Source organism: Jaculus jaculus, chromosome 1 (assembly GCF_020740685.1).
Source record: "Jaculus jaculus isolate mJacJac1 chromosome 1, mJacJac1.mat.Y.cur, whole genome shotgun sequence".
NCBI lineage: Eukaryota > Metazoa > Chordata > Mammalia > Rodentia > Dipodidae > Jaculus > Jaculus jaculus.
Window position 1 is genome coordinate 296,114,762 of NC_059102.1, and position 25,612 is coordinate 296,140,373.

Consider the following 25,612-nt stretch of genomic DNA (forward strand, 5'->3'; position numbering starts at 1 on the left):
ACCAAAGTGGAGTGCCACCATGCCCAGCATTTACATGGGTACTAGGGATCTGGACTCGGGTCCTCGCACTTGCATGGTAAATACTTTATCCACGCATCCATCTCCCTAGCCCTACCCAGGTCTTTTAAAGGGCTTTTTTTTTTTTTTTAAAATCATCAGCTCCATTTTATAAAAGGGAAAACTGAGTCCCCAAAGGTTCCTATTGGAAAATTTTTAACATGGGCCTGAGCTGTGTAAAGGAGAACTGAGCTGTGTGAGGGACGCCTGGGCTGTGTGAGGGAGGTCTGGGCTGTGTGAGGGAGGTCTGGGCTGTGTGAGGGAGGTCTGAGCTGTGGGAAGGAGGTCTGGGCTGTGTGAGGGAGGTCTGGGCTGTGTGAAGGAGGTCTGGGCTGTGTGAGGGAGGTCTGGGCTGTGTGAGGGAGGCCTGGGCTGTGTGAGGGAGGTCTGAGCTGTGGGAAGGAGGTCTGGGCTGTGTGATGGAGGTCTGAGCTGTGGGAAGGAGGTCTGGGCTGTGTGAGGGAGGTCTGGGCTGTGTGAAGGAGGTCTGGGCTGTGTGAGGGAGGTCTGGGCTGTGTGAGGGAGGTCTGGGCTGTGTGAGGGAGGTCTGGGCTGTGTGAAGGAGGTCTGGGCTGTGTGAGGGAGGTCTGGGCTGTGTGAGGGAGGTCTGGGCTGTGTGAGGGAGGTCTGGGCTGTGTGAGGGAGGCCTAGGCTGTGTGAGGGAGGTCTGGGCTGTGTGAAGGAGGTCTGGGCTGTGTGAGGGAGGTCTGGGCTGTGTGAGGGAGGTCTGGGCTGTGTGAGGGAGGTCTGAGCAGTGGGAAGGAGGCCTGGGCTGTGTGAGGGAGGACTGGGCTGTGTGAGGGAGGTCTGGGCTGTGTGAAGGAGGTCTGAGCTGTGAGGGAGGTCTGGGCTGTGTGATGGAGGTCTGGGCTGTGTGAGGGAGGTCTGGGCTGTGTGAGGGAGGTCTGGGCTGGAGGGAGGTCTGGGCTGTGTGAGGGAGGTCTGGGCTGTGTGAGGGAGGCCTGGGCTGTGTTAAGGAGGTCTGGGCTGTGTGAAGGAGGTCTGGGCTGTGTGAGGGAGGCCTGGGCTGTGTTAAGGAGGTCTGGGCTGTGTGAAGGAGGTCTGGGCTGTGAGGGAGGTCTGGGCTGTGTGAGGGAGGTCTGGGCTGTGTGAAGGAGGTCTGGGCTGTGTGAGGGAGGCCTGGGCTGTGTGAAGGAGGTCTGGGCTGTGTGAAGGAGGTCTGGGCTGTGAGGGAGGTCTGGGCTGTGTGAGGGAGGTCTGGGCTGTGTGAGGGAGAACTGAGCTGTGTGAGGGAGGTCTGGGCTGTGAGGGAGGTCTGGGCTGTGTGAGGGAGGCCCGGGCTGTGTGAGGGAGGTTTGAGCTGTGTGACGGAGGCCCAAGCCTCCCTGCAGGACACTCATGGGACTCCTTTACCTCCTTAAGTCCTGAGCTCTCTCCTCTTCATGAATTGTTGGTTCCTTGCTTGCATGGCTGCCCCGGGACTCATGCTCCCTCTCTCCCTCAGTGGACACCCCTTCATCCAGACTTCGCTCTTGGCTGGCAGACCGGCTCCGGGAGGCTGAAGCCGACTCCTTGCCTTCAGTCCTGACACGACGGTGCCGGCTGCGCCGTTGGCTCTGCCTGTGCCTGGCCCGGTCCTCAAAGGTCACCACAGTCTCTCCCCCTCCAGCCTCCTGCTGGGTTGGCTCACAGTTTCCATGACAAGGTCTGGCCAACCATGGTGGCTCCCGTTTGCCCAAGGACAACGGACTCCTCTGATTGTCCAGGTTACTGGTCAGGCTTCCTATGTCCCCCTTGAGGGAACCACCACGGCTGATGCGTTCCTCTTCACATTTCTCTAGGCCCAGACCCAGGGCCAGGCCCTCAATGGGCCTGGACCTCCGGTAGAGGCTGGGGTGGGCATTGAGCGGGTTGAGGGGGCTCAGTGGGTTGAGGGGATTGAGGGGATTCATGGGAGGAGCTTCTTCTTTGTTGAGCGCCTCCTGGCTAGACATCTGCATGTGTCTCCTCAGCTGGCTGGTACGCTGCTCCCACACCGACATGTGGTGCCTGCGCCTGCGCTCCCTCCTGGCAAAGGGCAAGGGCCACCGTCAGAACCTGACAACCATGAAATGGGGATGACAGCCACAGGGGCCAGGAGCAGGAGGGGTACGTGGTAAGGGAGCTAACAGGGGGGCAGGGAGAGGGGAAGGAGAGGCCGGGACCTGAGACAGGAAGCACAGAGATGCAAGGGGCAGAGTGGCTACACATCACTGGTTGCAGACCACGGTCTCCCAGTCCACCAGGATCCTTTTTCATTCCAATCCCTGCTCTGCAGTGCAGTAGCAAAATGGTAGGGGTAGGGATCCTCCAAGGACGGAGTCCCACGTCCCCAGGGCCTGGGAGGGACAGCACAAAGGCTCACAGGGCCTACCATCCTCTGTGCTCCATTGGTCCAGGGAATCGGTTGGGGCCTACTTTGTGCCTGCCAATGGTCCTTCAACCATGGGTCAGGGATTCTCCTTCCCCGCAGTATCTTAGATTATTGCAGGCCCATGTGCTCACAATAACATCATCTCCAGAGAGAAATCCATGGAAGACTATATGCACAGAAACCCCCAACAGTCCATACCTAAGCTACTATCAAGCTTTTTTTTTTTTTTTTTAAACATCTCAGGGGCCTAACAGGCATTCACGTGGCAGCAAGAACGCATGAACAGAACGTACAGAGCAGCACACAGGCGTGAGGTCCCTGGCAGATGCCTACTCCTTCCCTCCACCAACCAACACTCCCATGGAGCCACGCACACCCTCACCAAGGCTCACACGAGAGAAGTATACAGCTGCCTATGTGAAAGGAACACCCACTAACACGAATCACCAACGCCAACATGAATCACTCAGGCCAAACACAAGCACTAACAACACAGTCACGTACTTTGGACACATACTGATCTAAGCACACATTGGAAAGTGCAGGAGTGCATGGAACACACACACACACACACACACACACACACACACACACACACACACACTGCAGCAGCACACACTGACATGCACACCCAGTGCTGCTTGTCCGTGGCAAGGACACAGACACTTGGGTCCCCACGCCCACACAGAGCCACACCCAAACACACAGACCGGTACACACATACAGGTGGCTGCTGCGCGGCTCCCACATCGACATGTGGTGTCTTCTCCTTCTGTCTCTTCTGGGAAAGAAAAACGAACAGGTTCAGTCCACCCCAACCTCTAGGCACTTCAAGCCCCATAGCCACCAGCAGAAGTCTAAAACAAAAAAAGCCAGAGTCCACGGGGTTTCCATGTGTCTGTTTACCTCCTGCGGACTCCCCAACCTTTGGTGCTCCCACACAGTGACTTCTGAGTCTTTGCTAGGTGCAGATACAAGGCTCTTGGTTTAAAGGCACACATGCAGAGACCCAGAGGACAGCTATTTTGTCGAAGATATTGCTTCTGTTGCTCAAGCACCATTGCCCACCGAGCTCGCACTGCCATCTAAGCATCCCTCAGAGCCCTGTTTTGATGAGCAGTGGTTTCCTTCCTCCCCATTCATTTCCAGGGCAACAAAGCACATTCACCCAGTGTGACTCCCCATCTCATCATGCCCACAGTGGATCCTGGCTCAGTCTCAGAAAGCATCCAGGAAACAAATGCTCTGTCTGCCATGCACAGCAGTGAGGCTGCAGAACAGCCCGTGGTTCACTCTGGAGCCCACGGTTCACATGCTCCAGGATGTGGATGGTGACCGTACATCTGTGTAACACGAGGGCCTTGGCCAGAGAGGCCTTCGAGGTTGAGTTTACTCAGCTGACTAAAGCACAGTATTGACCTTCTTAGGCTTGTGCAAGGAATCTCTTCTCCATGCACATGAGTCCGTCTACACTCAAGGTTAGTGGGCAGAGTGACAGGGTAGATGGCACCTGCCAGGGCGGAAAGGACAGGTGGCAAAGTGAGCACGTCAGCTGGATCCACTAGCGCAGGGACTGGAGCAGGCTCACTCTGGGAAGCTCTCAGACGTGTTGCCTTCCACCCTCCCTAGCTGACACGGTGCTCCTTCCCTGTGAAGACTGGGCCCTGCCGGTTCAGAACACTCCAGGCAAATGAACACTGCTCAAGGGCCACGTCTCACGCATGTGGAGAGAAGCCTGAGACAAAGGTGAGGAGGAACAAGCAGAGGCAGCTGGTCTGAGCCTCACACACAAGCACCCACTGATGCAGGCACCACCGTGGCAATGCCTGTGAACTCCTCCTCCCTCAGCACTGGTAGCTTGTACCGTAACAGGGTGTGGGTGGGGGCAGGGCTGCCAAGAAGCACAGGAAGCATATAGAAATAGAAACGTACACTCCAGACAGGCAGCGTGCATACCTGCTAGGAAAAGCACATCATACCACCTATTTGTCAATTCTCCAGTATTCAAATACCAGCCACCCTCCAGGAACATGTGGTGGTGTAAATAGTGTGTGGAAGGGTTCTTTCTGTTCTCTCTCTCTCTCTCTCTCTCTCTCTCTCTCTCTCTCTCTCTCTCTCCACACACACACACACGCCAAACAAAAAAGAAACCAATTTTTAATTCTCATATAGAGTAAGCATACACTTGAACATTTGACACTTTCCTTCTCCTTTCTAACCATATATGCAAAATTTCAAATGGATATTCATATCCTCAAAATCGCACTGAGAATTATCCCCATACTATAATTCATGTGTGTGTGACTGTGTGTGGCACTCCATAACAACTAAAAAAGCCAAGTGTTCTTCCCATTTCAAAGATGGGAAACAGTGGTTCTGAGGTCCTGGGAAGCTCTCCTGAGTCCCAGAGTATATTATTGATAGAACTAAGTTTGGCATTCGGGTCCTTGCATTTGTTATGATGTGTTTCTTTTTGCATTTAGCAATGGCAGCCACATTTTGTGACTACTGCAAACCAGTATTCAGTGGTTTGGACTGGTCTGCTCTCCTGAGCAAGGTGTGCAAGTGTTCTCTCTCTCTCTCTCTCTCACACACACACACACACACACACATACACACTCACACATTCACACAGGTTACTCCCCATGAGCAGTGCACATCCCATGGTATATACACAACAACCAAACCTAACCTCGTCTAGGTTGTTAGCAGCAACTTCCTCCTCACTTTGTCCTAATGCAGGCTGCTCCCTCCATTCCCACAGCCCCAAGCCTGCTCACATTTCATTCATTCTTCCATTCCATAAATACTTTCTACTCTGGGCCAATCACATCAGCAAACCCTCTTCTCTCCCCAAGCTTCCTCATCTCAGTAAATAGAACCACCCACTTCTGGTAGCAGCCAGTCCTATCCATCTACATTTTTAGATACCTGTGTGTATGTAATTTTAGCCAAAACTCGTGAGTTCAGGGAAGGTAGGGTAGAAATTACTCAGACCCAGAGAATATTCTGCAAAGAAAAGAGTCATTTGGCACTCCCCTTTCAATCTTTAATGCGTAATTTTTTCTCATACTCACAGAAGAACATAATGACCAGGCCTTCAGTTTTAAAAAGTGAAAACAGCATCATGGAACTAAGAAGAGAGGGAGCTCCCACTCTGAAGGAGGGAGGGAAGGCCACTTGGGAGCTCCACCCTCCCTTCAGCCCTAGACCACCAAGGACTTCTCTCTTGGCAGCTTCAAGTAATAAGTGTCAAGATCCAGGGTCAAGGTTGATTTTTACTTTTCAGGGGTCCCAAACTGTTCCCATGAATACTCCAGAATTACCAACGCAGGCCTCATACAGCCTTGAGCAGCATCAGGAATTCTGTGGTTCTTCTCCAATATCTGCCCCTTGACAATGCAGAGGCCAGGACTACAGGGCCCAAGCTGTTGCCACAAGTTTTCCCTTAAAGCACATGCCCAGGCTGGATCCTGACGGACTGGTACTAGCTCCCTTCCATATCCCCTCCCATTCTCTCGCTCTTTCTAATCACTCCACCTGGATGCTCTGTCCACTTGGAAACTTGTGAGGTCACTAACAGCTTTTGGTTGTGCCAAATCCAATGGGCCTTTCTCTGTTCCCATCACTGGTAGTCCTTCAGTAGCATGTGGCACCTTTCCTCTGTTCTTCTCTACGGACCTCCAGGACACTGTGCTCCTCCGTTCTTTCCCTGCCCTCTGGCTGCACCCCCTCATCTCTTTTCCTGGTATCTTCTCTGCCACACAGGCGCATGCTCAGCCTCTGTCCTCAGCTCCACTCTTCCCTGTCCCCACTCTCCCTGGGTCAGCTCACCCACACTGATGGCTTAAATACCATCTAAATGCAAATGACTTCCCCCAAATCTTTATTTTAATCCCGACTTCTCTTCAACTCCAGACTCCTGTAACCAATGGCCTATTCAAACACTTGGATGCATTAGAAGCATCTCAAATTTAATGTGGCCAAAATGAACTCTAGTTTTCTAACATCTCTGAGTATCAGTAAACATCACTACCACTACCACCCCCTCTCCCGCCCAGCTGTTTAAGTCTTAAAACCTTAAAATCTGGAAGCAACTTTTATTTCTTCTCTTTTATCATCCTCACCTGCACTGCATTTAATACATGAGTACATCCCATTGGCTCACACTCCAAAATACAGTGAATGGGATTATGTGGTATCTCCTCCATTACTGACACCCTCATTTCAATCACTATCCCCCCACTTTACCCTAAGAACCAACTTGTGTCTCACTGTTTCTACTCTCAGTTTCCACGGTGCACACTTTGTAGAGCAGAGTGACCTTCTAAAGTAGAAATCACGAGGGCTGGAGAGATGGCTTAGCAGTTAAGCCTGTGAAGCCTAAGGACCCCGGTTCGAGGCTCGGTTCCCCAGGTCCCACGTTAGCCAGATGCACAAGGGGGCGCACGCATCTGGAGTTTGTTTGTAGAGGCTGGAAGCCCTGGCATGCCCATTCTCTCTCTCCCCCTCTATCTGTCTTTCTCTCTGTGTCTGTCGCTCTCAAATAAATAAATAAATAAAAATTTTAAAGTAGAAATCACGAGGTATCCATCCTGCCATGTTCTGGAGCTATTTCCTCCCAAACTGAAATATTCCTTACATCCCTCAGGAAGCCCCTGAAACTTAACAGGTTTCCCAAGATTCTTTCCCAAGGTTATATAAGCACTGTCCATTTCTGGGGAGAGGAGACTGTCCTTCTGGCTCAGCTATCTCCAAGTCATGCTAGGAGCACCAGGGACACAGCTTTCATGAGTCACCACCCAGGCTGGGGTGGGCTTTTCTGCGATGCAGCTCCTTTTGAGTCTCCAGGCTCCTCTAAGTAACCCCTCACCAACACTCCTACAAGCAACTCAATGAAGTCGCTGGGGCACCAAGCTAGACTTAAGGGGAACTGATGCTTTGGTCTGTCATTGGCACTCTATATGGAGTGAGTAGACATTTCTTTGTGTTTCCTCAGAAAAGTTGCACACCACATATTAAGCCTCCCCATGATGGCAATTAGAATAAAAGCTAAGATCCTTCACCTGGGGATTGGGTCCTCTGTAATGGCTCCTGTCTGCTTCCTGTCTTGTAACCTCTCCTTCACTACACATTTGCCACTCTAGACCTTGCAGAGGGACAGTGCGGTAGAAAGCCACATAACTGCTTCATAACTGCTTCTTGCCTATTTAGGTCTCTGCTTACTCAGATGACCCCTCCTGGGCTTCCCTGAGGTACTCATCCTGACCACTCTTCCTTCTCTGTGTGTGACCCTGCTCTATTTGCTTACAACATTCATTGCTATCTGCAAGAATTTTTGTGTGTCACCCCACCTTACTCACTCTCATGAGACTTCCATGGGAATGGACTGTGGCAGAGAGGAGGTGCACTCCTACAGTTAACACCTTATGAGTTGATGAACTGGCCTTAGCCCAAGAGCTTTGAGGGTCAGGGATAGAGGTGGCCTACTCACTCGATAGAAGGCATGTTGGGAGCGGACATCGGGCTGACCTCTTTGGCCTTCTGCAGTGCATGTTTCTGGTTGAAGGCCTCTTCTTCCTCCTGCTCATCCTAGACACAAAGCAGAGATGACTTTGTCTGGGATCCCTGTGAGAAGAGTAGCTGCCTTTGGGCCTCCCCAGAAGGAGCTCTGAAGACCAGGCAAAGTGAGGTAAGTAGAAGAGCAAGTGAAGCAGGCAGCATGAGATTATGTTGGTTTAGAGACCTCTCATGGCTACAGACCAGCACCCCCCTCCCTGACCCTCCCAGTCTCATAGCCACCCCTCATCCCATGGCCAGTAATTATTATCTATGTCCTCATCCCCTAGGCCTCCATGCAGCCATCCATGGACATAAAGGAGCCAATCTTCTCAGCTGTTCCTCACTATTGGGAAATGACTGGATCAGGGTCCTTTCAGTTAGAATCTCCTGAAGTCAGTGTTGAGGCTAAGCACCCTCCCCATTATGGAGTCTCATTTTCATGACAAATAGGTCCCGCCCTCCCATTCATAAGGCATGATCTCATTCCCTCCCCGCATCCCTCCTTACACTAACACTAAGGAAAACAGCTCCAGTAGTAACTCGATGCATTGATAATGCACACATCTTCCACTCATGATATGCTTTCACACACACTGTTTCACTTGACCCTTGCTGTGATACTGTAAGGAACACAGGCAGATGTAAATTTCTCATCTTACACATGAGGAGAACCATGTTAATGGAGATAAGGAGACTCGCTAAAGCTCAAACAACTCATTAGTGCAAGATGTAGGATTTGTACTCAGTTTTTTAGATACTAAACATGGTATTATCTTTCCCATCCCATAAAGATGAGAAGGTCCTCAGTGATGTATGGAAGAGCAGGTAAAAAAAAAATCACAGAACAAATGGAAAAAGCTCAGAAACACTACCAAGGTACTGTGTGCCTCTTCCCTAACCAAATTTGCATTGTATGGAGAGAAGGCTATGGCTGATGGGGTAATCTTGTAGCCAGTTAGTTTGGGGCAGTTTCAATGAAGTCTGATGCTATGTTTCTCAAAAACCTGTTTCTTTCTTTTCTCTGGTTCTCTTCTCCAAGGGAGAAGGAAATATTAATTGAAGTGAAATGGTCTATGGACCCCATCAGCCATAGCCTAGGAAGTGCACTGCCCCGACCCCACTTATACCCAAAGCCTCAAGGATTAGGTCATATCATTGAGGCCACACTGTCTAGGTCACAGTAACAGAGGTAAAACTCAAACTAGGGCTCTAGTGTTTTCCTTGACTTTCTATGTCATAATACTAAAAAGGATACATTTAAGGGCTCAAAGAGATGAGTACTTATTTTCTATATTGCTTGATACATTCATGCTGAACCAAAGTTCAGGAAACCCAGAGAAATTAAACCAAGCTTTTTACATGGGTGTGTGGCTCTCCAATCATCTAACTTCCTTACAAGGACGATTCTTACCTTGGTCAATTCTTGGGCATTGGCCAGGTTGTCCACAGCAATGGCCAAGAATACATTTAGAAGTGTGTCTTGGAGGTACGGGTTAAGGATGGACAAGTGCTTCAGTTACCTTCTCATTGCTGGGACAAACACCCAACCAGAGGCAGCTTATGGGAGGAAAGGGTTTATTTCAGGCTTATAGTTTCTATGGAAAGCTTCATCATGGCATAAGAAACTGGCTTACTCCATCATACATCACAGAGACAATGACAAGAACAATCAAGCACGAAACTGACTCTGAACACACACAGCTAGACTTCCCATTAAGGTCTGCCATTGGTGACACACTTCCTCCAGCAGTGCTCCACCTTTCAAATGCTCTACTTAGAGCTAAGTAATCATAAACACCTGAGGCTATGGGGACAACATTCAAAAGCACCACAACAAGCAAGAAAAGTAAGTCTTCTGCAATCTGACAGGGCACCTCTAGGTCATTCCTGTCTGAACACTAGCAGGAGAAGAAGCAAGATGCTACAAGAGGGATGAGGGGATGCTATGCTGTACAACTCTCAGGAAGGAGCAAGGGGATATGCCTTCCCACCTTTCATATACTGTCTCTTCATACAGGGCAATGAAAATATCTGAATCAAAGCACCTGGGAGGTCAACAGCATATGGAGGCCTTCAGACTGCAGCAGCCTTAATTCATAGCAACAGCCAATAGGAGGATCACTGAACAACAGGCTGTGCAGGGAACTCAGTGGTAAGTACTTATGTCTCCTTCCTGGGAGGCTAGAATTCCATCTCACCCAGACCAATGAGCATCACACTGCTCTGTCCTCTAAGACCAAAGGAACTGAGATCCCACAGCCCATCAGTGAGCAGCTCTCCATATTGGGATGCTGACTTAGCTTCTCTCACTCTTCTTGTTAGGGCCTGCTTCCGTGATTCATTCAGCAACCCATCACAGCACAGACATGGTCCATATAAATCCACTTCTATTCCGTACCCTAACCCCTGAAGTCGAAAGTTTCTAAGTATCTTTGGGATTCATGTGTTGTGGGATATAAAACTGATTCTAGCACAAAAGGCCAGCTCTGGCTACCCTGAAAGCAGCAAGAAAATGAAGGTGCCACTGTGATAAAGTGACCTTACATTCTTATGACTCATCTTCTTATGAGTTTCTCATGCTTATATTCTGCTCTGACTGCCAGAAGTCTTCAGGGCTGAAAACTTAAAAAAGCATGTCTGCTTTGTAGTAAATGCAAAACTGAAGCCCCATTATTGCTCTTCCTTCAACAGAGCTACTGATCCCTAATCTACAAAATTGGGTAAGTCTTCCTTCCTTAAATCTCTAATGATTATGCAGAAGTTTGTCATTTACAAGATGCATTCAAATCATTTTTTCATTCAGTACTGATACTTGATAAAGATGGATGTTGTCTTATTTTGAAATGTGAAAAACAAAAGCTCAGAGAGATTGACTTTGTCCAGACCAAGGCTGGTAAGAAGTGTACCTAGGATTCAAACCTAAAGCTTGCTGGTCTAGATATTTTTAACCAGATGTAATATTTGGAGTTAGAAGATTTGGTTTAAGTCTGCTTTCACAGTTTATATTGGTTGTTTGACTTGATCAAGTTATTTTACTTCTTGTATGATGGAAAAAGGCAATGAAATAGTTTCTGTATGACACAGGAGCTCTCATATATAGCATAAATACAATAAAATTAATAGTACTAGCACTAATTATAATACCAATATGTTTTTGAAATTTTACTATGTGGTAGGCTGTTTTATATTAACATGCAATTAATTTATTAGTACTACAATCTGCTCACTATTTCAGTGTACAACAATCTCAGCCCTCTTGTCATTTACAGACCTCCCAAAGTAGCTCCATCCATTTAACATAACAGTTTTGTTGTTATTTGTATACACTGTAGCTGTGGATAAGTATGTCTGGTTTATGTTTGTATTCCTTATAAAATAGTGTACATGTTTCTTAAGATCGGTATCTTTATTTTCTCAAATAAGCCAAGCAATGTCTATGCCCTCTTACCAGGTATGCATAAGCTTTATCCATATCACCCCACTTCCTTCTTAAATGCTGGTCCAGGAAAGTGGCCAGAATAAAGAAAGACATCTTAAAAGGATACAGTTTCCGAACAATGTAAGCACAATGAAGTAGATGGCAGACCACATGCCTGAGCTGACCCCACCCTGGGAGCGGATTCCATTGTACATCACCTCATTCCAGTCCTCCCCTGTCAGGATCTATGCAGAGCAAACAGCAGCATGTTGGGGCTCAATGTTAGCACAGAAGATGGGACCATTGTGAAGAGCAAAATACTGGGGCTGTGTCTTTCCATCTATCCCCAGTAGGATTCTCAAATCCCTCCTACCCTCTCCCTTTCTCCCCATGCCCACCTGGCCATGCTCAAGGTAAACCTGAGGACCTCCTGTTATGGTCATTTTGGCTTGGGCCTCTCCGTCTACCTTCCTTCTGGATACTAACTCTCCCTAAAGTAAGCTTTATAATTTATAATGTACCCTTCTCCAAGTCTGTGTTTTAAATTCTTTGTTAACTTAGACAAAGACCCAAAAGTTGGGCTCCATGAACCTGGGATCTCTGGCATTTTTATGGAATGAGATTCCTTCCTGGTCCCACAGTCTTGCACCATTCCTGCCAGGATGAGGAGGGACTGAGTCCTATGAATGATCCTAAATGCTTTTTTGATCCAGAATAGAATAGGCATTAAACATAGAAAAAAAAGAGGTAATACCCAGGTCCTCAAACTACAGTGTCCTTTCTACCTCCAGCTTAGCCAGACACCATGGGAATCACACAGATCAAGTAGTCTGATCAATATGCCTTTCATGAGACAGTAGTGTTACTAGAAAGAGCCTCAGGGTTCCAGATGGGAAAGTTAGGTTCTGGTCAACCTCAGATTCTGGCTAAACAGTATGTTCCTCTCCCTGCAAGAACGTAATACTACTGCTGTTGCATTTTCTTTATGACTTCATTTTTTTTTTTTTGATGGGGCATGGAAAAGTTGCCCCATTCAGTTGACATATAAGTTAGAAAATACCCCACATCTCAAGAAAAAAAGCCACAAATGTGATTTGTGACTGTACATCTCAGACTCAATGTCTTCTAAATTCAGGCATGGGGAGAACAACAATGAGAAGACGATAGCAGAGCTCTTTTGCTGGTGGTGAGAACAGAGCCTCAGGCCTCCAAGGGACTGTGGTAATTATTACTCAGAAAGGATAAGTACTTCCTTTCCTAGGAGGAGCCCAGGCAGACTTGGCACAAAGGCCAATTTGAGTAGGTTAGGTTGTATTCCAATACAGAAGCCTCAGAGGAGGGCTACATTCTATCTGACAAGAGGTCAGCAGTAGCATGGACATTTCAGTCCTTGTTCTGTTAAATATCTTTCAACACTAAGGTCCTGCAGCCCCCAAAATGATGGTCTTTATTGACACATGGTCTGATTGCTATTACAAACTAACATTTCAAGACCTTTCACTGTTGTTTCTTTTGTTTTCTTTTTGTGGTGTTGGAGCGGGGGCCAGAGAGAACACACTGGAGTCCACAACATTGTCATCTTGTGGAGAGTCGTTCATAGGCCCTCACGTAGCATTTCTAGACTGTGCACATACCTGGAACACAGTCATGATTGCCGCCGGGAAGGTGTCAAAATTAGCAGAAGGAGTCCCATCATTAAAGTTAAACCTGAGAAGGAAATTCAGGATGAAGACTGGAATTCTCACAGGACAGTTATTCCCATGATTATATAGTTTTCATTGCTTCCTATTTTCTATTTACTCAGCTCCCTTATTCCCCTACTTCCCTCCATCCCATATAATTTATAAACATGGGACCAGCCAATTCTGATCAATTAAGCAATAAAATAAGGTTTGGGCAGATGGATAGTTACTAAGCCCCATGCTTTACATTTCAGGGGTAGCACCAAAGGGACAGGTCCCAAAATAAGAACCCTGTGTGGTATGAAGTGTTAGAGACATTTGTTTCACACATGCATTCGTGGTGGACTTAGGCCAGGAGTCAACAAGATAGTAACATGGTGATCAACCAATGAACCTGGTGTTTGCAGACTCCAGACTATTTAGAGTACCCTTGCAAGGGAAGCCCTCTGGCTCTTACCTGCCTCCAAACAGCTGCATTCCTAGGAGAGCGAAAACAACAATGAAGAGGAAGAGGAGGAAGAGCAAGCTGATGATAGACTTCATAGAGCTCATTAAAGAAACCACCAAGTTCCGGAGAGATGCCCAATACCTGTGAAACCCAGACAGAGGCTACAGCTGTAGACATGGACTCTCAGTTCCTCCCCAAGTCCAGCTTGGCATTTGCCTGCAAGTCTGCAGGATAAGCTGTCCTTGTGTACTTGTGGAGGAAAGGGATGTAGTGGCATGCTGGGAAACGTGGCACTTGATTTGGCACCATTGCTACCTTTCTAATTTGATCTTTGGAGAATGAAGAGTTGATGGAGAATGTGGGGATAAGGAAGGGAAAGGAAACATGGTAAGGGTATGGGAAGGAATGGAGTCAAAAAGAAGGTACCATGCTCAAGGTATGGGAAAGAATCTCAGCACCATCACTTACTTGGTGATTTTAAATATTCTAAGAAGCCGGAGAGCTCGTAAGACACTGATTCCAAAAGATGTACCAGGTCTGAAGATTGCCCAGACTACCTCAAAGATGCTCCCCACTGTGACCTAAGAGGCAAACACAGCCACAATGAAAAGGCAAGGAGAGGAGCGGAGAGCATTCCAGCACTCAGCTCATAGTTCCCAGCTCTCATCAGGCTGTGATGAACTGCACTCTCCCTTCCTCAGCCAGCCCTAACTCCAGTCAAGATGCCTACTTGGGAAGGTACCAGAGGAACACGGCATTCTGCCACCTCTTTCCCACTATTCTCCACTCCCCTTCCTAACTTTAATCCCGCTCACTGGGAACTGGTCTACTGATTCCTTGGTGAAAGTACAATAGCTAGTCACCATGTTTGTACAAATTTGAAAGCCATGGCTGTGTTGTATAAAGTCACCTTGCACGACCAGACACAGGAAAAGCAATAAAGCACAGAAGCCAACTGAATTGGTCCAGGTTGTGTTCCAATATAGAAACCTCAGAGGAGGTCCACATTCTGTCTGGCTAGAGGTTAGCAGTAACATGGGTATTTTAGTTCTTGTTCTATTAAATATCTTTTTCAACCTTAAGGTCCTGCAGCCCCCATAGTGATGGTCTTTATTGACACATGGTCTGATTGCTATTATAAACTAACATTTCAAAAGTTTCACTGTTGGGCTGGAGAGATGGCTTAGCGGTTAAGCGTTTGCCTGTGAAGCCTAAGGACCCCGGTTCGAGGCTCGATTCTCCAGGTCCCACATTAGCCAGATGCACAAGGGGGCGCACGCATCTGGAGTTCGTTTGCAGAGGCTGGAAGCTCTGGTGTGCTCATTCTCTCTCTCTCCCTCTATCTGTCTTTCTCTCTGTGTCTGTCACTCTCAAATAAATAAATAAATAATTTTTTTTTAAAGTTTCACTGTTGTTTTTTAGTGTGTGTGTGTGTGTATGTGTGCGTGTGTGTGCGTGTGTGTGGTATGGGAGATGGGACACATTCTAGGCAAGTGCTCTACTCGATCTATACCCCCAGCTCTTTTTGCCTTGGAGTCAAGATCTCACTGTGTAGCTCAGGCTAGCCTCAAATTTGGGACTCCCCCGGGGCCTCAGCTTCTACAGGGCTAGGGTTACAGGAGTCTACTAGCATGGCTGGCCTTGTTACTTTCTAATTGTCTGTTCATTGGACTCTAGTAGGTTTTAGACATTGCACTGGAAGAAATAATGAAAACTAATGCTCAAAGCCACGCAATGCTAAAAATACACATGTGAGGGTCCCAAGGTTAAGATGGTCTTTCACTAGCATCTATCTATGCCCCAAAAATACCTGCACCCAGAACCATATGTTCCAAGTGAAAATGTAGATTGGCAAGTGCTCAAAATCTTTATCACCTAACCAAAGCTTTGGCAGGAAAAGAGATGGGTTTGGTTCAGGAACCTAAGGTTCTACAACTTCATTTTGCTGATAACCAGGTATGTGAACTGAGTGCAATGGTCTCTATCTGCTCATATGTAGATGGCAGGCTGACTGACTTCTAATACCTCACATAGTGTACAGGACTCTGGTATGCAGCACAGGAAATTAACATGTGAATACACCTTGAATATTGTTAGCAAGACACACACCTAAATTTTATGTAGAAAGTAAACAGCTGGATGAAATGTTCCACATGGAGACTTGATAATATAAGGGCATATGTGTTTGCATGCTGGCATATCTAGACAATTATGCTAATTTTATACTTAAGTAGAAAATAAACAAATATAGAGCCTTTCTTCTGCAATCACTTCTAGAATTAAGTCCTTTGTCCTTCTCACTCAGACTTTACCCAGGATAATGAATAGTTCAAAACTCTGGCTATGGGTAGCTTTGTAAAAACTCTTGAGTTATGCATTTAAGTATGAACCCTTTAGTATATGTGTGCTATGTCAATAAAAACATTAAAGTCAAGGGCTTTTAAAAGCCCAAACAAACCCTTGCATGGTGAGGATTCATTTACTTCTGAGCTCCCTTTATCTCATCATATCCATGTTGCTTTTACAAACTCTGACTTCAGTGCCACATGCTGAGTGACAGAGCAAGCTGCTTATTTAAAACCATGGCATATCAACATAAAGCAGAAGGGTAAGCAGGCTTCTGAGGACTTACCCCAAAATCAAAGCAGTTGAATGAAGAGTGAAAATAAAGGCGTGGCCCCATGCCGTACATCTTCAGAGACATCTCCAACAGAAAGAGCCCCAGAAACAAAAACTCTGCATAGTCTGAAAGTATAGAAAGTTGAAGCATTTGTCCACAGGTGGTAGGGCTCCTCCACTTTCCAACTAATATATAACCTTATTCAAGAGTCCCTTTAACGTCACAATGTAAGGACATTTCTTGGCCATGTCAGGTAAGTGAAACCTAATCTTTGGCAGAGCCAGATGAACCCAGGGTTCCATCAACAGTTGCTCTTTTGTAATAGGAAGGTTATCACTGGCCTTTAAGTGAAGGGTGGTCCTCAGAGGAGAAAGGATTTTGCCACACATAAAAGCTTCCTGGCTCTCATACCATATGGTAGCCTTATCTATAGCAGACTTACAAAAAAAAACCAAAACCCTTTTTGGCCCATTTGAGGTATCCATTGCTTTCAGATCTTTCTGCCCAGTTCCTTAGTGATTCAAATTCCTTTATACCACTGAATCTCTGAAAGAACTATCTAGGACCCAAGATGCAACACTATCTTGTTAATTCAACAGCTACCAACTTGTTTATCCCACTCAACAATGAATGGGGGCTGGGAGCAGCTGCGTGATAGTCCTGGGCCCCTTGCAGACAGTTCTGGCTTCCCTCACAATGTGGACAGACAGATTCTGGGCTGGAGGAACCATTGCAGGTACCATGCTTTAGCCCTCTTACATTCATCTACATGCCAACTAAGCTGCCCATGTGATGATGGGCCAGCTGTCACATTCAGTCATTCACTTACAGAGGAGGTGAGTGAGCCACTGGGGCTGGTTGTGATGAACGATGGCTACACAGGCAGTATTGAGAGCCACAACGCTCAGGACGATCCAGTAAAACACCTGTGATTTGACCATGTGGCGGATAGAGATGCGCAGAAGCCGTTCCTTGTGCCGGAAATAGGAGGCCCCGTCTACCTTTGTGCTCTTGATACTGGCTCTGGCAAGAGGTGTGCCTGAGGGAGGGAAATAAGCAAGAATGAGACTATGAAATATCCTGAGCTAACCCTCCATGACCAGGTGGCATCCAAAGGGTAAGCTAGGCAGCTTGAGTACCAGGGCAAGGTGACCGCCACTTTGCTGGGCAATCCCTATGTTATGGGCTAAGTAATCTCTCCTCTCCAGGCACTCTCAGTCCTAGGAAACTGAAAGATTCCCAAGCAGGACGCCAGGCAGTCACCCAGCATCTCGAATCCTAACAGGAACGTGTTTACGTCTGTAACAGATTGGGCTTCTCTCTGCCCTTTCTTTTCAAATATGCTTCAGGCACCGGAATCCTTCTGCTGCATTTGTGGTATGTCTGCCACTGGCAACGTAAAGCAGCAACGAGCTTTGTTATACCTCTTCTGCTTTTAAGGATAGAGTGAGGTCCTGCCCTTGTTCTGGGGAGGAAAAACCTGCCATCAGCCAGAATCTGTAAGAGAACCTAGGATGGAACTGCAGTCATATCAATGGGTTGTTAAAAGGAATTAGTTTAAATTTCACACAATGGAAGTAGATTGGTGCTACTATTATTAAAGAAATGGCTTCAAGTTCTCCCATCTGGGTCACTAGAAGAAATAGGTCCTGAGGATCCTTGAAAAATATGGGGTGAGTATCCCTTATCCAAAATGTTTGGAACCAGAAGCAGTTCAGATATTTTTCAAAGGCTGGACCATCTGCTATACATAATGAAGTATCTTGGCATTGGGACCTACAACTACATGGAAAGTTCATTCATGTTTCATGTATATCATATATGCATAACCTGAGGGCAATTCTATCAATATTTTCAGTAATTTTTTTAAATATAAGAAACCAAGCTTCATGGTGTGGAATTATCACTGTGGCATCATGTCATTGCTTTAAAAAAGTTTCTAATTTTGAAGCATTTCAGATTTTGGATTTTTGGATTAGGGATGCTCAACCTGTACCCCAACATGGACTCTCATTATCACACTCAGGAGAGAGAGGATAAATCTGTGAATGAGATACATCTGTCACATGTAAAGAACTCTAAACCCCACATTTCATATAAACCGTATCCCCTGGTCCTTTTTCTGTAATCCGTTGTTATCTAGGTTAGATTCCCACACCTTCCCTTAATTACATCCCTAACTTCTGGATCCTGTGGGTTCTTTTCCTCCTTGTGGTTCTTCTCAAAAGACAGGATCTTCATTTTCATGGGAGGTCCAGAGAAGTAAAAGAAGATCTAACTGGATCACTCACCCACAGAAGAGATATCAACGCAGTGTTCATCGCTGGAGTCTCGGGTCATGGCCTCCGTCCGGCTCCTTTTGATGGTTGCCCTTCGAAGCACTACGCCAGGGAAGGGGAAGGCCAGTGAGAGGCCACAAGTACACCCAGATCATCCTGGACAAAACTTTGAGGACTGTGGGCAGGAGGCCCTGTGGCATAGGTGTCCGCCTTTAATACCGGAGGCAGGGTGATAGCAAATGAGAATGTCGACAGAACCGCGGTGCGATACCCAAGGGCTCCGGAATCCCTGCTACAGCTTATCTACACGCAGTAGGTAAACACACACTCCGTATCTATTTGTTCTGGCTCTTCATAAACAATGGCACTTCCCGGTAATGAAAGTGGTCCCAGATGATCCCCACACATTTAAAAAGAAGATCCCTTCACAGGCCACCAGTTGTATGATGGTCTTTTCATTGAACTCTATCAATCACCTGCCCTGGAACAAAGCAACTCTTGGGTTTCGTTTTCATCACTTTAAAAGGCGTTTAAATCGGTGACTCAATCCTCATCATTTTAAAGCTTGAGGGATTTTATTACAGAGAGACTTGTGTTTCAAATCCCAGTGCGCCCCCTCTTCTTTCTTTCTCCTCTTTGATCAAGAGAGACTGCCACCGCCTAAGAGGGGCAAACGCTAATGGAGCAAGGCAAAGCGACGCTCCCTTACCTTCCAAGGCTGAAGTCCCAGCATTCTTATTTTCTTCAGCAAGCATGACTTCCTCTATATGGAAACAAATGGCTTAGTCAATTATCTGTAAATGCCAAATTATTGTGCAAAATGAATTCCCCTCAGGGACAGCTCTGGTATAGGGCAACAGAAAGAACAAAGAGTTCAGAGCCCCTCACCAGCATCCAGCTTCCACACTGGTAGCATAGGCTGGCCAGGGCACAGGAAGGAGGGTCTATGGTGAAGGGCCCATGGGGGATGCTGGCAAAGTCTGATGTTTAGGAGGGGGATGTGAGGATGGGAGGAAATGATTTTTATTTGAGATTCCCCTAGCTTGACAGGAATGAAAAGGTTCTGTTTCTGTTTTAACTTCTTTCTACCAAGGTTTCTTTCTCTTTTAACCATTCAGACTTTTTCTAGCAACAGCACTTTCTTCTTTCACTAGTCTATTCCCCAACACCTATCCATTCATCCAGGAAATAAGACAGTGTTTGAAGCTCCAACCCGTCCTTGACTTTAAGGCAGAGACAAAGGAAGATGCCCAAAGGTCCCAACTAAAAGGCAGTGTATATATGTGGCCTGCTTCCACATGTCCCTACCAAACCAGGCCTGGCCTGGCAGAGCAGGGCTTGAGCCAAAGAGGTGTGAGCACACTGTGAATTTGTCCCTGTGGTACAATAATATATACACATATTTGGCTTTTGTCTTTGGTTCCTGGCACAGAGCTGTCTCTTATATGCTAATGAGATGACTCATGGCAGGAAGGGGCCCTGGGTAGCTTAAGGATAGGAAGAGCTGGTGGCCAGAAAAACGAACTACATGATCTCCCTCATCCCCACCTCTGGGGAAGAGAAAGAGGCTGGAGATCTAATTCTATCACTAATGACCAATTCGTTAATCCAGCATGTCCATGTAAGGAAATCTCCACAACCCCACCTCTAGCCCACACACCAGGCTCTGGAAGTTTCTGGGTTGGCGAAGGGATCCATCTGTGCATCTCTGCCCTCTAGCTGTTCCTGAGTCATGTCCTTCATAATAATTAGCATCATTTCCCTGAGTTCTGTAAGTCATTCTACAAAATGTTTGAACCTACAGGAAGAAAGGAGATGGGGATTATAGGAACCTCCAAATATGTAGCTGGCCGGGCAGCACTCTGAAGTGGGGACACTGTTGTGGGACTGAGCCAAGCATTGTCCAACCATTTGACATGGTGACATGAAACTGGCATCAACACAAGGTCACACATGCAATGAAATTATTTAAAAATCACAAAAAGCTCAAAATATTTTAAATACATTTATGATGTTATGCTAGGCTAAGTCCATTATGTATTCATGCATGCACCTGTATGAACCTGGTGTGCCACAGGCTGGACACGCCTGCATCTGTAGAGTTTTTGTTAACTTCAGGTAACGGTGAGTATCAGATCGACTGCTGAACCAGTTAATGTCAGAGAACTGAGGGACTGGCATTGGAATGATGTATCCATTGGCTGGTATTTGCTAAAAATCTCCTTTTCCTAGTTTCCTTGGCCCCAGGAGCAGTCCTATATTAGGTCAACATGTCATCAACTCACCCATGCTTCTGCTAAGACTTGTATAAAGAAATCTCATTACCACCGCTCCAAAGATGCCAACAACTCAGCCCTCCTGTCCAAGTCTCGTGGACCCCAGGCACCTTCTAAAGGTAATGGGGGTGAGTTTTGACCTGTAAGCACTCTAACCTATAGACCAAGGAGGTGGAAGCCTGGACAATCATTCCCAAAGACCCGAGCTGCTGGGGAAAAGCTTGCAGCAGACCCTATTAAATAACAGTTTAATTTAAGCACTTTGTAACAAGTGGAAAGGACAAGTACGAAAGGACAAAGTCATTGCGGTAATTCCACCTGCATTTCTCAGGAACGGGAAGAAAAGATGGCCATTATACAAAGTCATAAATGTTTAACTTTGTTTTTTAAGTACAGCCCCTGGTGAAACAGCAAGTTAACAAGTTAAGTATTATTGTTGGGGTGCTCCCTTATGGAGATACATGGGGATTTTAAAGCACTTATAGCACATATTTGGGGATACCATTTTCAAATTAAGTCCTTGTTAAAATGCCTCAAAGCAGCATTAATTACTTTAGCCAGAAAGTCATCTTTGCTATGCACAGTGCCTGGCCTTGGGGCAGCAGATCTGAGAACTCTCCAGGCAGATGGAAGGTGTGTAGGGCTGCTGAGGATTCTTCAGAGAAGCATTTCAAGGGCTCTGGGTGTGCTGCAACCACCCCTCCCCCACCAATGCCTTTGCCAAGTTCGCTTTCGAACTTGAGTGTCTTTCCAGGGAAATGTAACCCATATGTCTCTGATTCACTCACGCTCCACTTGTACAGGGAAGGGCCAGGAAGCACAATTTGAAGTCGCAGTGCGTCTTTTTTCTTAGAAGGAGGAGGGAGCTGGCTTTGCTAACTGGAAGGGAAACCTTGGAATTGTAACAGGATCTGAAAAGCACAGAGCCTCATGCCACTGACCCTGCATGGGGTCATGGTCCAGGCCGGGAGATGCCTTGCTGGGTTTGCTGCCAGCTCACTCAGCATTCTGTCAGATGGCTCCTTCGCTGAGTATGCTAAGGACAGTTGGAAATGCCAACTGCTGGCCTGGCCTGGAGGCAAATCCACTTGCTCTCACATGGTAAGACTGAGTTACCATGCTGGAAAGTAGCAAATGAAATTCATTTTCACCTCACCCTTACTCAACAGCACTGCTCATCCTTCTAGGACTGATGAGGAAATGCAAATGCCCCACAAGAGGAGTGTCTGTTTTGCTTTTAATAATATATATCTATCCTGAAACCCTGTAGTCACAAGTATCTCCTGAGCTTAAAGAAGGCTTTCAATTGTTAGGTGGTCAGCCTAAGTGCCTACTATATCATTTCAGGTTCCTATGAAAGAACAAGGTTCATGGAATTAAGCATCATCTCCAACTACAAATGTTCCTATGTGGCCTCACATTTGGAGTGGCCTTTCTACTAAGAATTGAGAAAGATACTGGCTGTCATGAGCAGTTTCATTTAAAAAAAAAAAATCACTTTACTCTGGAAGAAAATGAAGATATATAACACCAATGGCACTGAACCTTTAAGACAACAATGAAAACAAATGTAATCTTTTTATTGACAGGTGGGGGGTAGTGATTGATGTCCCTCATAAGCAGCCAAGCCACCACAAGCTTGTATCTGTGCATTAATGACACTGTGGTAGCTTTAGACCCATCCTAATGGTTGGACCTAAGCTGTTCCTGATGTTGAGGCCATGGGTGGGAAGTGACAACATGTCAGAGGGTAGGAAGACACCCTTTTCTCCTCCCCAGATGGCTACAATGACTTCACACTAGTCTCCCTGCTTCTGGCTGTTGTACTTTTCTGATCTATACTCAGTGCTGTAACTAGATGTTCCTTTAGAATCTCAAGTCAGGGCATTCTAGTCCTCCACTCACAGTAAAGCCCAAGTTCTTAAAATGGGACATCAGTCAGGTCACACACAGTCTCCTCCCCTGAGTCTGCCCTCATCCTGCCCTCCTGCTACTCTCCCCGCTTGAATGGGCCCATCTGTACCCCTGCATGAAACTACAGCCCAGCCTTACCCTGTACTCTGTTTGATCTGTTCCCTCACCACACATGGAATCTTCTTGCAAGTTATTATCATTGAAAAGCATGAACTCCACAAGACAAGAGCTTTGGGAACTTGGTGGTCTGTTTGGCTCAAACCTGCATTCTGAGGTCTGGGCACAAAGTAGGAACTCAACCAGCATTTTCTGACTGCATGGATTATTAGTCATGGGAGGAAGAAAAACATAAAATGCCACCAGCTCAACATTTGCTCTAGGATTGGGATTTGTTCCCTTTTACGGAGGTCAGCTTGCTAACATCCCTGTCTGTGAAAAATGTTTAGTAGAAGAAAAGGAGTATCCTCAAAAAGGAAGGAGTTCCAAAATGATCATAGGGCACCCTAAGAGTTTATCTGTTCTAGTTTAAGGTTCCCCTTGAATGAAAGTCCTGGAACCACTGGGAGGGGCTAGTCCCCAATACATGGGCAGTGTGGTGGCTTAAATATAAACTATCCCTCATAAGTTCAGGTATTTGAAAACTTAATCTCCAACTGGTGGTGCTGTTTTGGGAAGGTTGTGGAACTTGTAAGAAGCAGAGCTTTGCTGAGGGAAGTGTGTCTCTCCCCAGAAGCTTAAGGTTTTATGGTCCAACCCCACTTGCTGTTCTCTCTCTGCTTCCCTGGGCTACAACATGACACCAGCTTCCCACTCCTGCTATGTCTGCCCCTTCACCATGAACTTCCCCTAGAAACTGTAAGCCAAAGTAAACCATGTTCCTTCTCTAAGCTGCTTCTGGTTGGCATTTTGTCCCAGAATTGATAAAGTGACCAATACAGAAAACTAATACTAGGGAGTGGGGCTGTTGCTGCAATAAACCTGACCATGTGGTTCTTAAGTATTTTGGAACTGGCTTGTGGGAGGTTTGGAACTTTGGACTAAAGGAGTCTTATAATGATGTAAGCAGAGCTTAATAGGTCATTCTGGTGGGAACTGTAAAGACCTGAAAACTGAAACAGATATGGACTATGAAAACGTAGCTTGCAAAGTTTCAGAGAGGAACAAGAACTTAGTCATGAAATAAGATAGAGGTAATTTGTGTGATATTCTGGCAAAGAAACTGGCTGTATTCTTCCCATCTCCTGAATACTTGAGTGAAGATAAATTTAAAAGTAATGGAATTCACCATGGGGTTGTGGGTTACGAGTTGTGAGAGCAGTAGTCAGTCTTTGTTGGGGCAGGGGCAAAGCCTCTGGGTATCTCTGGATATTCCCTCCCACCCTATTGTTCTTAACAATCTTTGTTCCCCACTGTCTGCAAATTTCCCTGAGATTTGGTGGATGTGTTTAGGAGGGCCTTCAGTGGAAGGGGTGGGGAGGGAAATGATGGTACCAGCACATGATGTAGCCATACAGTTTCTACTTGAGAAGAAGTGACAGAGGAGTGTTCAGCACTGAAACATCTCTATCACACCTTCCAAGGCTCAGGGTCCTTTGCAGAAAAGGTAGTGGAAAGAATGTAAGAGTCAAAGGAAGAGTAGGACTGTTTACAATACAATCTTACAGACACAAAAGTGCCTGGATATCCATGACTTTACAGCATGTGAATCTACCTACAGAAGACACTCATAATAGGAGGGAAGGATGATGACATCAAAATAATAGACTAATTGAGAGGGGGAAGGGATATGATGGAGAGTCAATTTGTGAAGGGGAAAGTGGGGAAGGGAATTATCATAGTTTGTTGTCTATAGTTATGGAAGTTGACAATAAAAAAGTTACAAAGGGAGGAGCTTTAAAACAAAGTAATGGACTAATATGTTTGGTGAAGGAAATTTCAAGGCAGAATAACATTGATTCTGTGATATGGCTTTTCTTAGCTGTTCTTGTTCAGATTTGCAGTGAAAGAAAGGAAGAAAAATTTGGAACAGAAAAATATGAAAAATGTTAACTTGGCAAAGAAAGAAGAGTGAGCATAATTAAAATCCCACACAAGGAGACTTCCACTGCTTTTGGTTGTAATTGTTAATAAGATTACCACCATTAACATAAGACAACTGCTCTACACAGGGACAATAAAAAAGATGCCCTGAGGGCAAGACTAAACCCATTAAAGGCTCAAGATAGTAAGAATGCAAATTATTTTGGCAAAAAAAAAGACTTGAAGGAAGAAGGAAGGAGAGCTCTACCCCCAAAAATAATCCTACAGAGGCTGCTACAGCTGGGCTCCATGGGTACCAGGCAGCAGAACTTGTAGCAATATGGTCCACATGAGACTGGTTTTGGAGGTACAAAAAATATGAGGTAAGAGGTCATGGGATATTTCACACTGGTTCCAGGGAGTTGTTGAGGCTCAACAATGTGAGGTAGGGTAGAAGTCCCTACATGGGAGCCATGATCAGCTATCGTGTGAAGCAGTGAAGGTAAGCCCTAAGTTGCAGTGGAGACCCCAGGATGTGAGAGCACCCTGTACCATGGGGCATTGGCCAAAAGAAGATGAAGGCTCGAGGTAGATCTGGCCCACAATAGACATTACAGGCAGCACAGCTGAAAGGACTGACCTCGAAGTATTACATCACAAGTCACAGATACTGGACACAGCTCCAGAATTTGGTATCTGCCCAGCTGAATTTTGGTCTTTCTGATCAAATTTCTCCTTGCTGTATACCCATCCCCTTCTTTTAGAATGGGAATGCTGATTCTGTGCCATTATATATTGAAAGTATGTAACATGTGTTTTGATTTTGTAGGGCTCAGAGTAAAGAGACTTCTTTGAAACTCTGGGCTTGGGACTTCTGAATAGCTTGGGAATGCTATGGGGATATTAAAAGTTAGACTAAATTCATTAAACATTAGAAAATGGCTTTGGGGCCTCCGAGGCTCA

General features: G+C 46.3%; 1 protein-coding gene across 7 annotated transcripts in view; it reads right to left on the reverse strand.

Annotated features, from left to right (window-relative positions):
• The window catches only part of Cacna1e (calcium voltage-gated channel subunit alpha1 E), a 393,282-nt gene that overhangs the window by 69,799 nt on the left and 297,871 nt on the right, over positions 1-25,612 (reverse strand). For 3 of the 7 annotated variants that reach the window (XM_004658732.3, XM_004658730.2, XM_045145800.1), the window contains exons 10-21: positions 19,150-19,203; positions 18,453-18,542; positions 16,991-17,200; positions 16,174-16,286; positions 14,010-14,122; positions 13,551-13,682; positions 13,046-13,118; positions 11,539-11,656; positions 9,405-9,472; positions 7,926-8,023; positions 3,156-3,212; positions 1,432-2,085 (exon numbers count right to left, since the gene is read on the reverse strand). In XM_004658732.3, coding sequence (XP_004658789.2) covers positions 1,432-2,085; positions 3,156-3,212; positions 7,926-8,023; positions 9,405-9,472; positions 11,539-11,656; positions 13,046-13,118; positions 13,551-13,682; positions 14,010-14,122; positions 16,174-16,286; positions 16,991-17,200; positions 18,453-18,542; positions 19,150-19,203 — 1,780 coding nt within the window. The remainder of the gene's footprint in view (positions 1-1,431; positions 2,086-3,155; positions 3,213-7,925; positions 8,024-9,404; positions 9,473-11,538; positions 11,657-13,045; positions 13,119-13,550; positions 13,683-14,009; positions 14,123-16,173; positions 16,287-16,990; positions 17,201-18,452; positions 18,543-19,149; positions 19,204-25,612) is intronic. The other 4 variants (XM_004658733.2, XM_004658731.2, XM_045145831.1 and 1 more) reach the window with 2 other exon arrangements.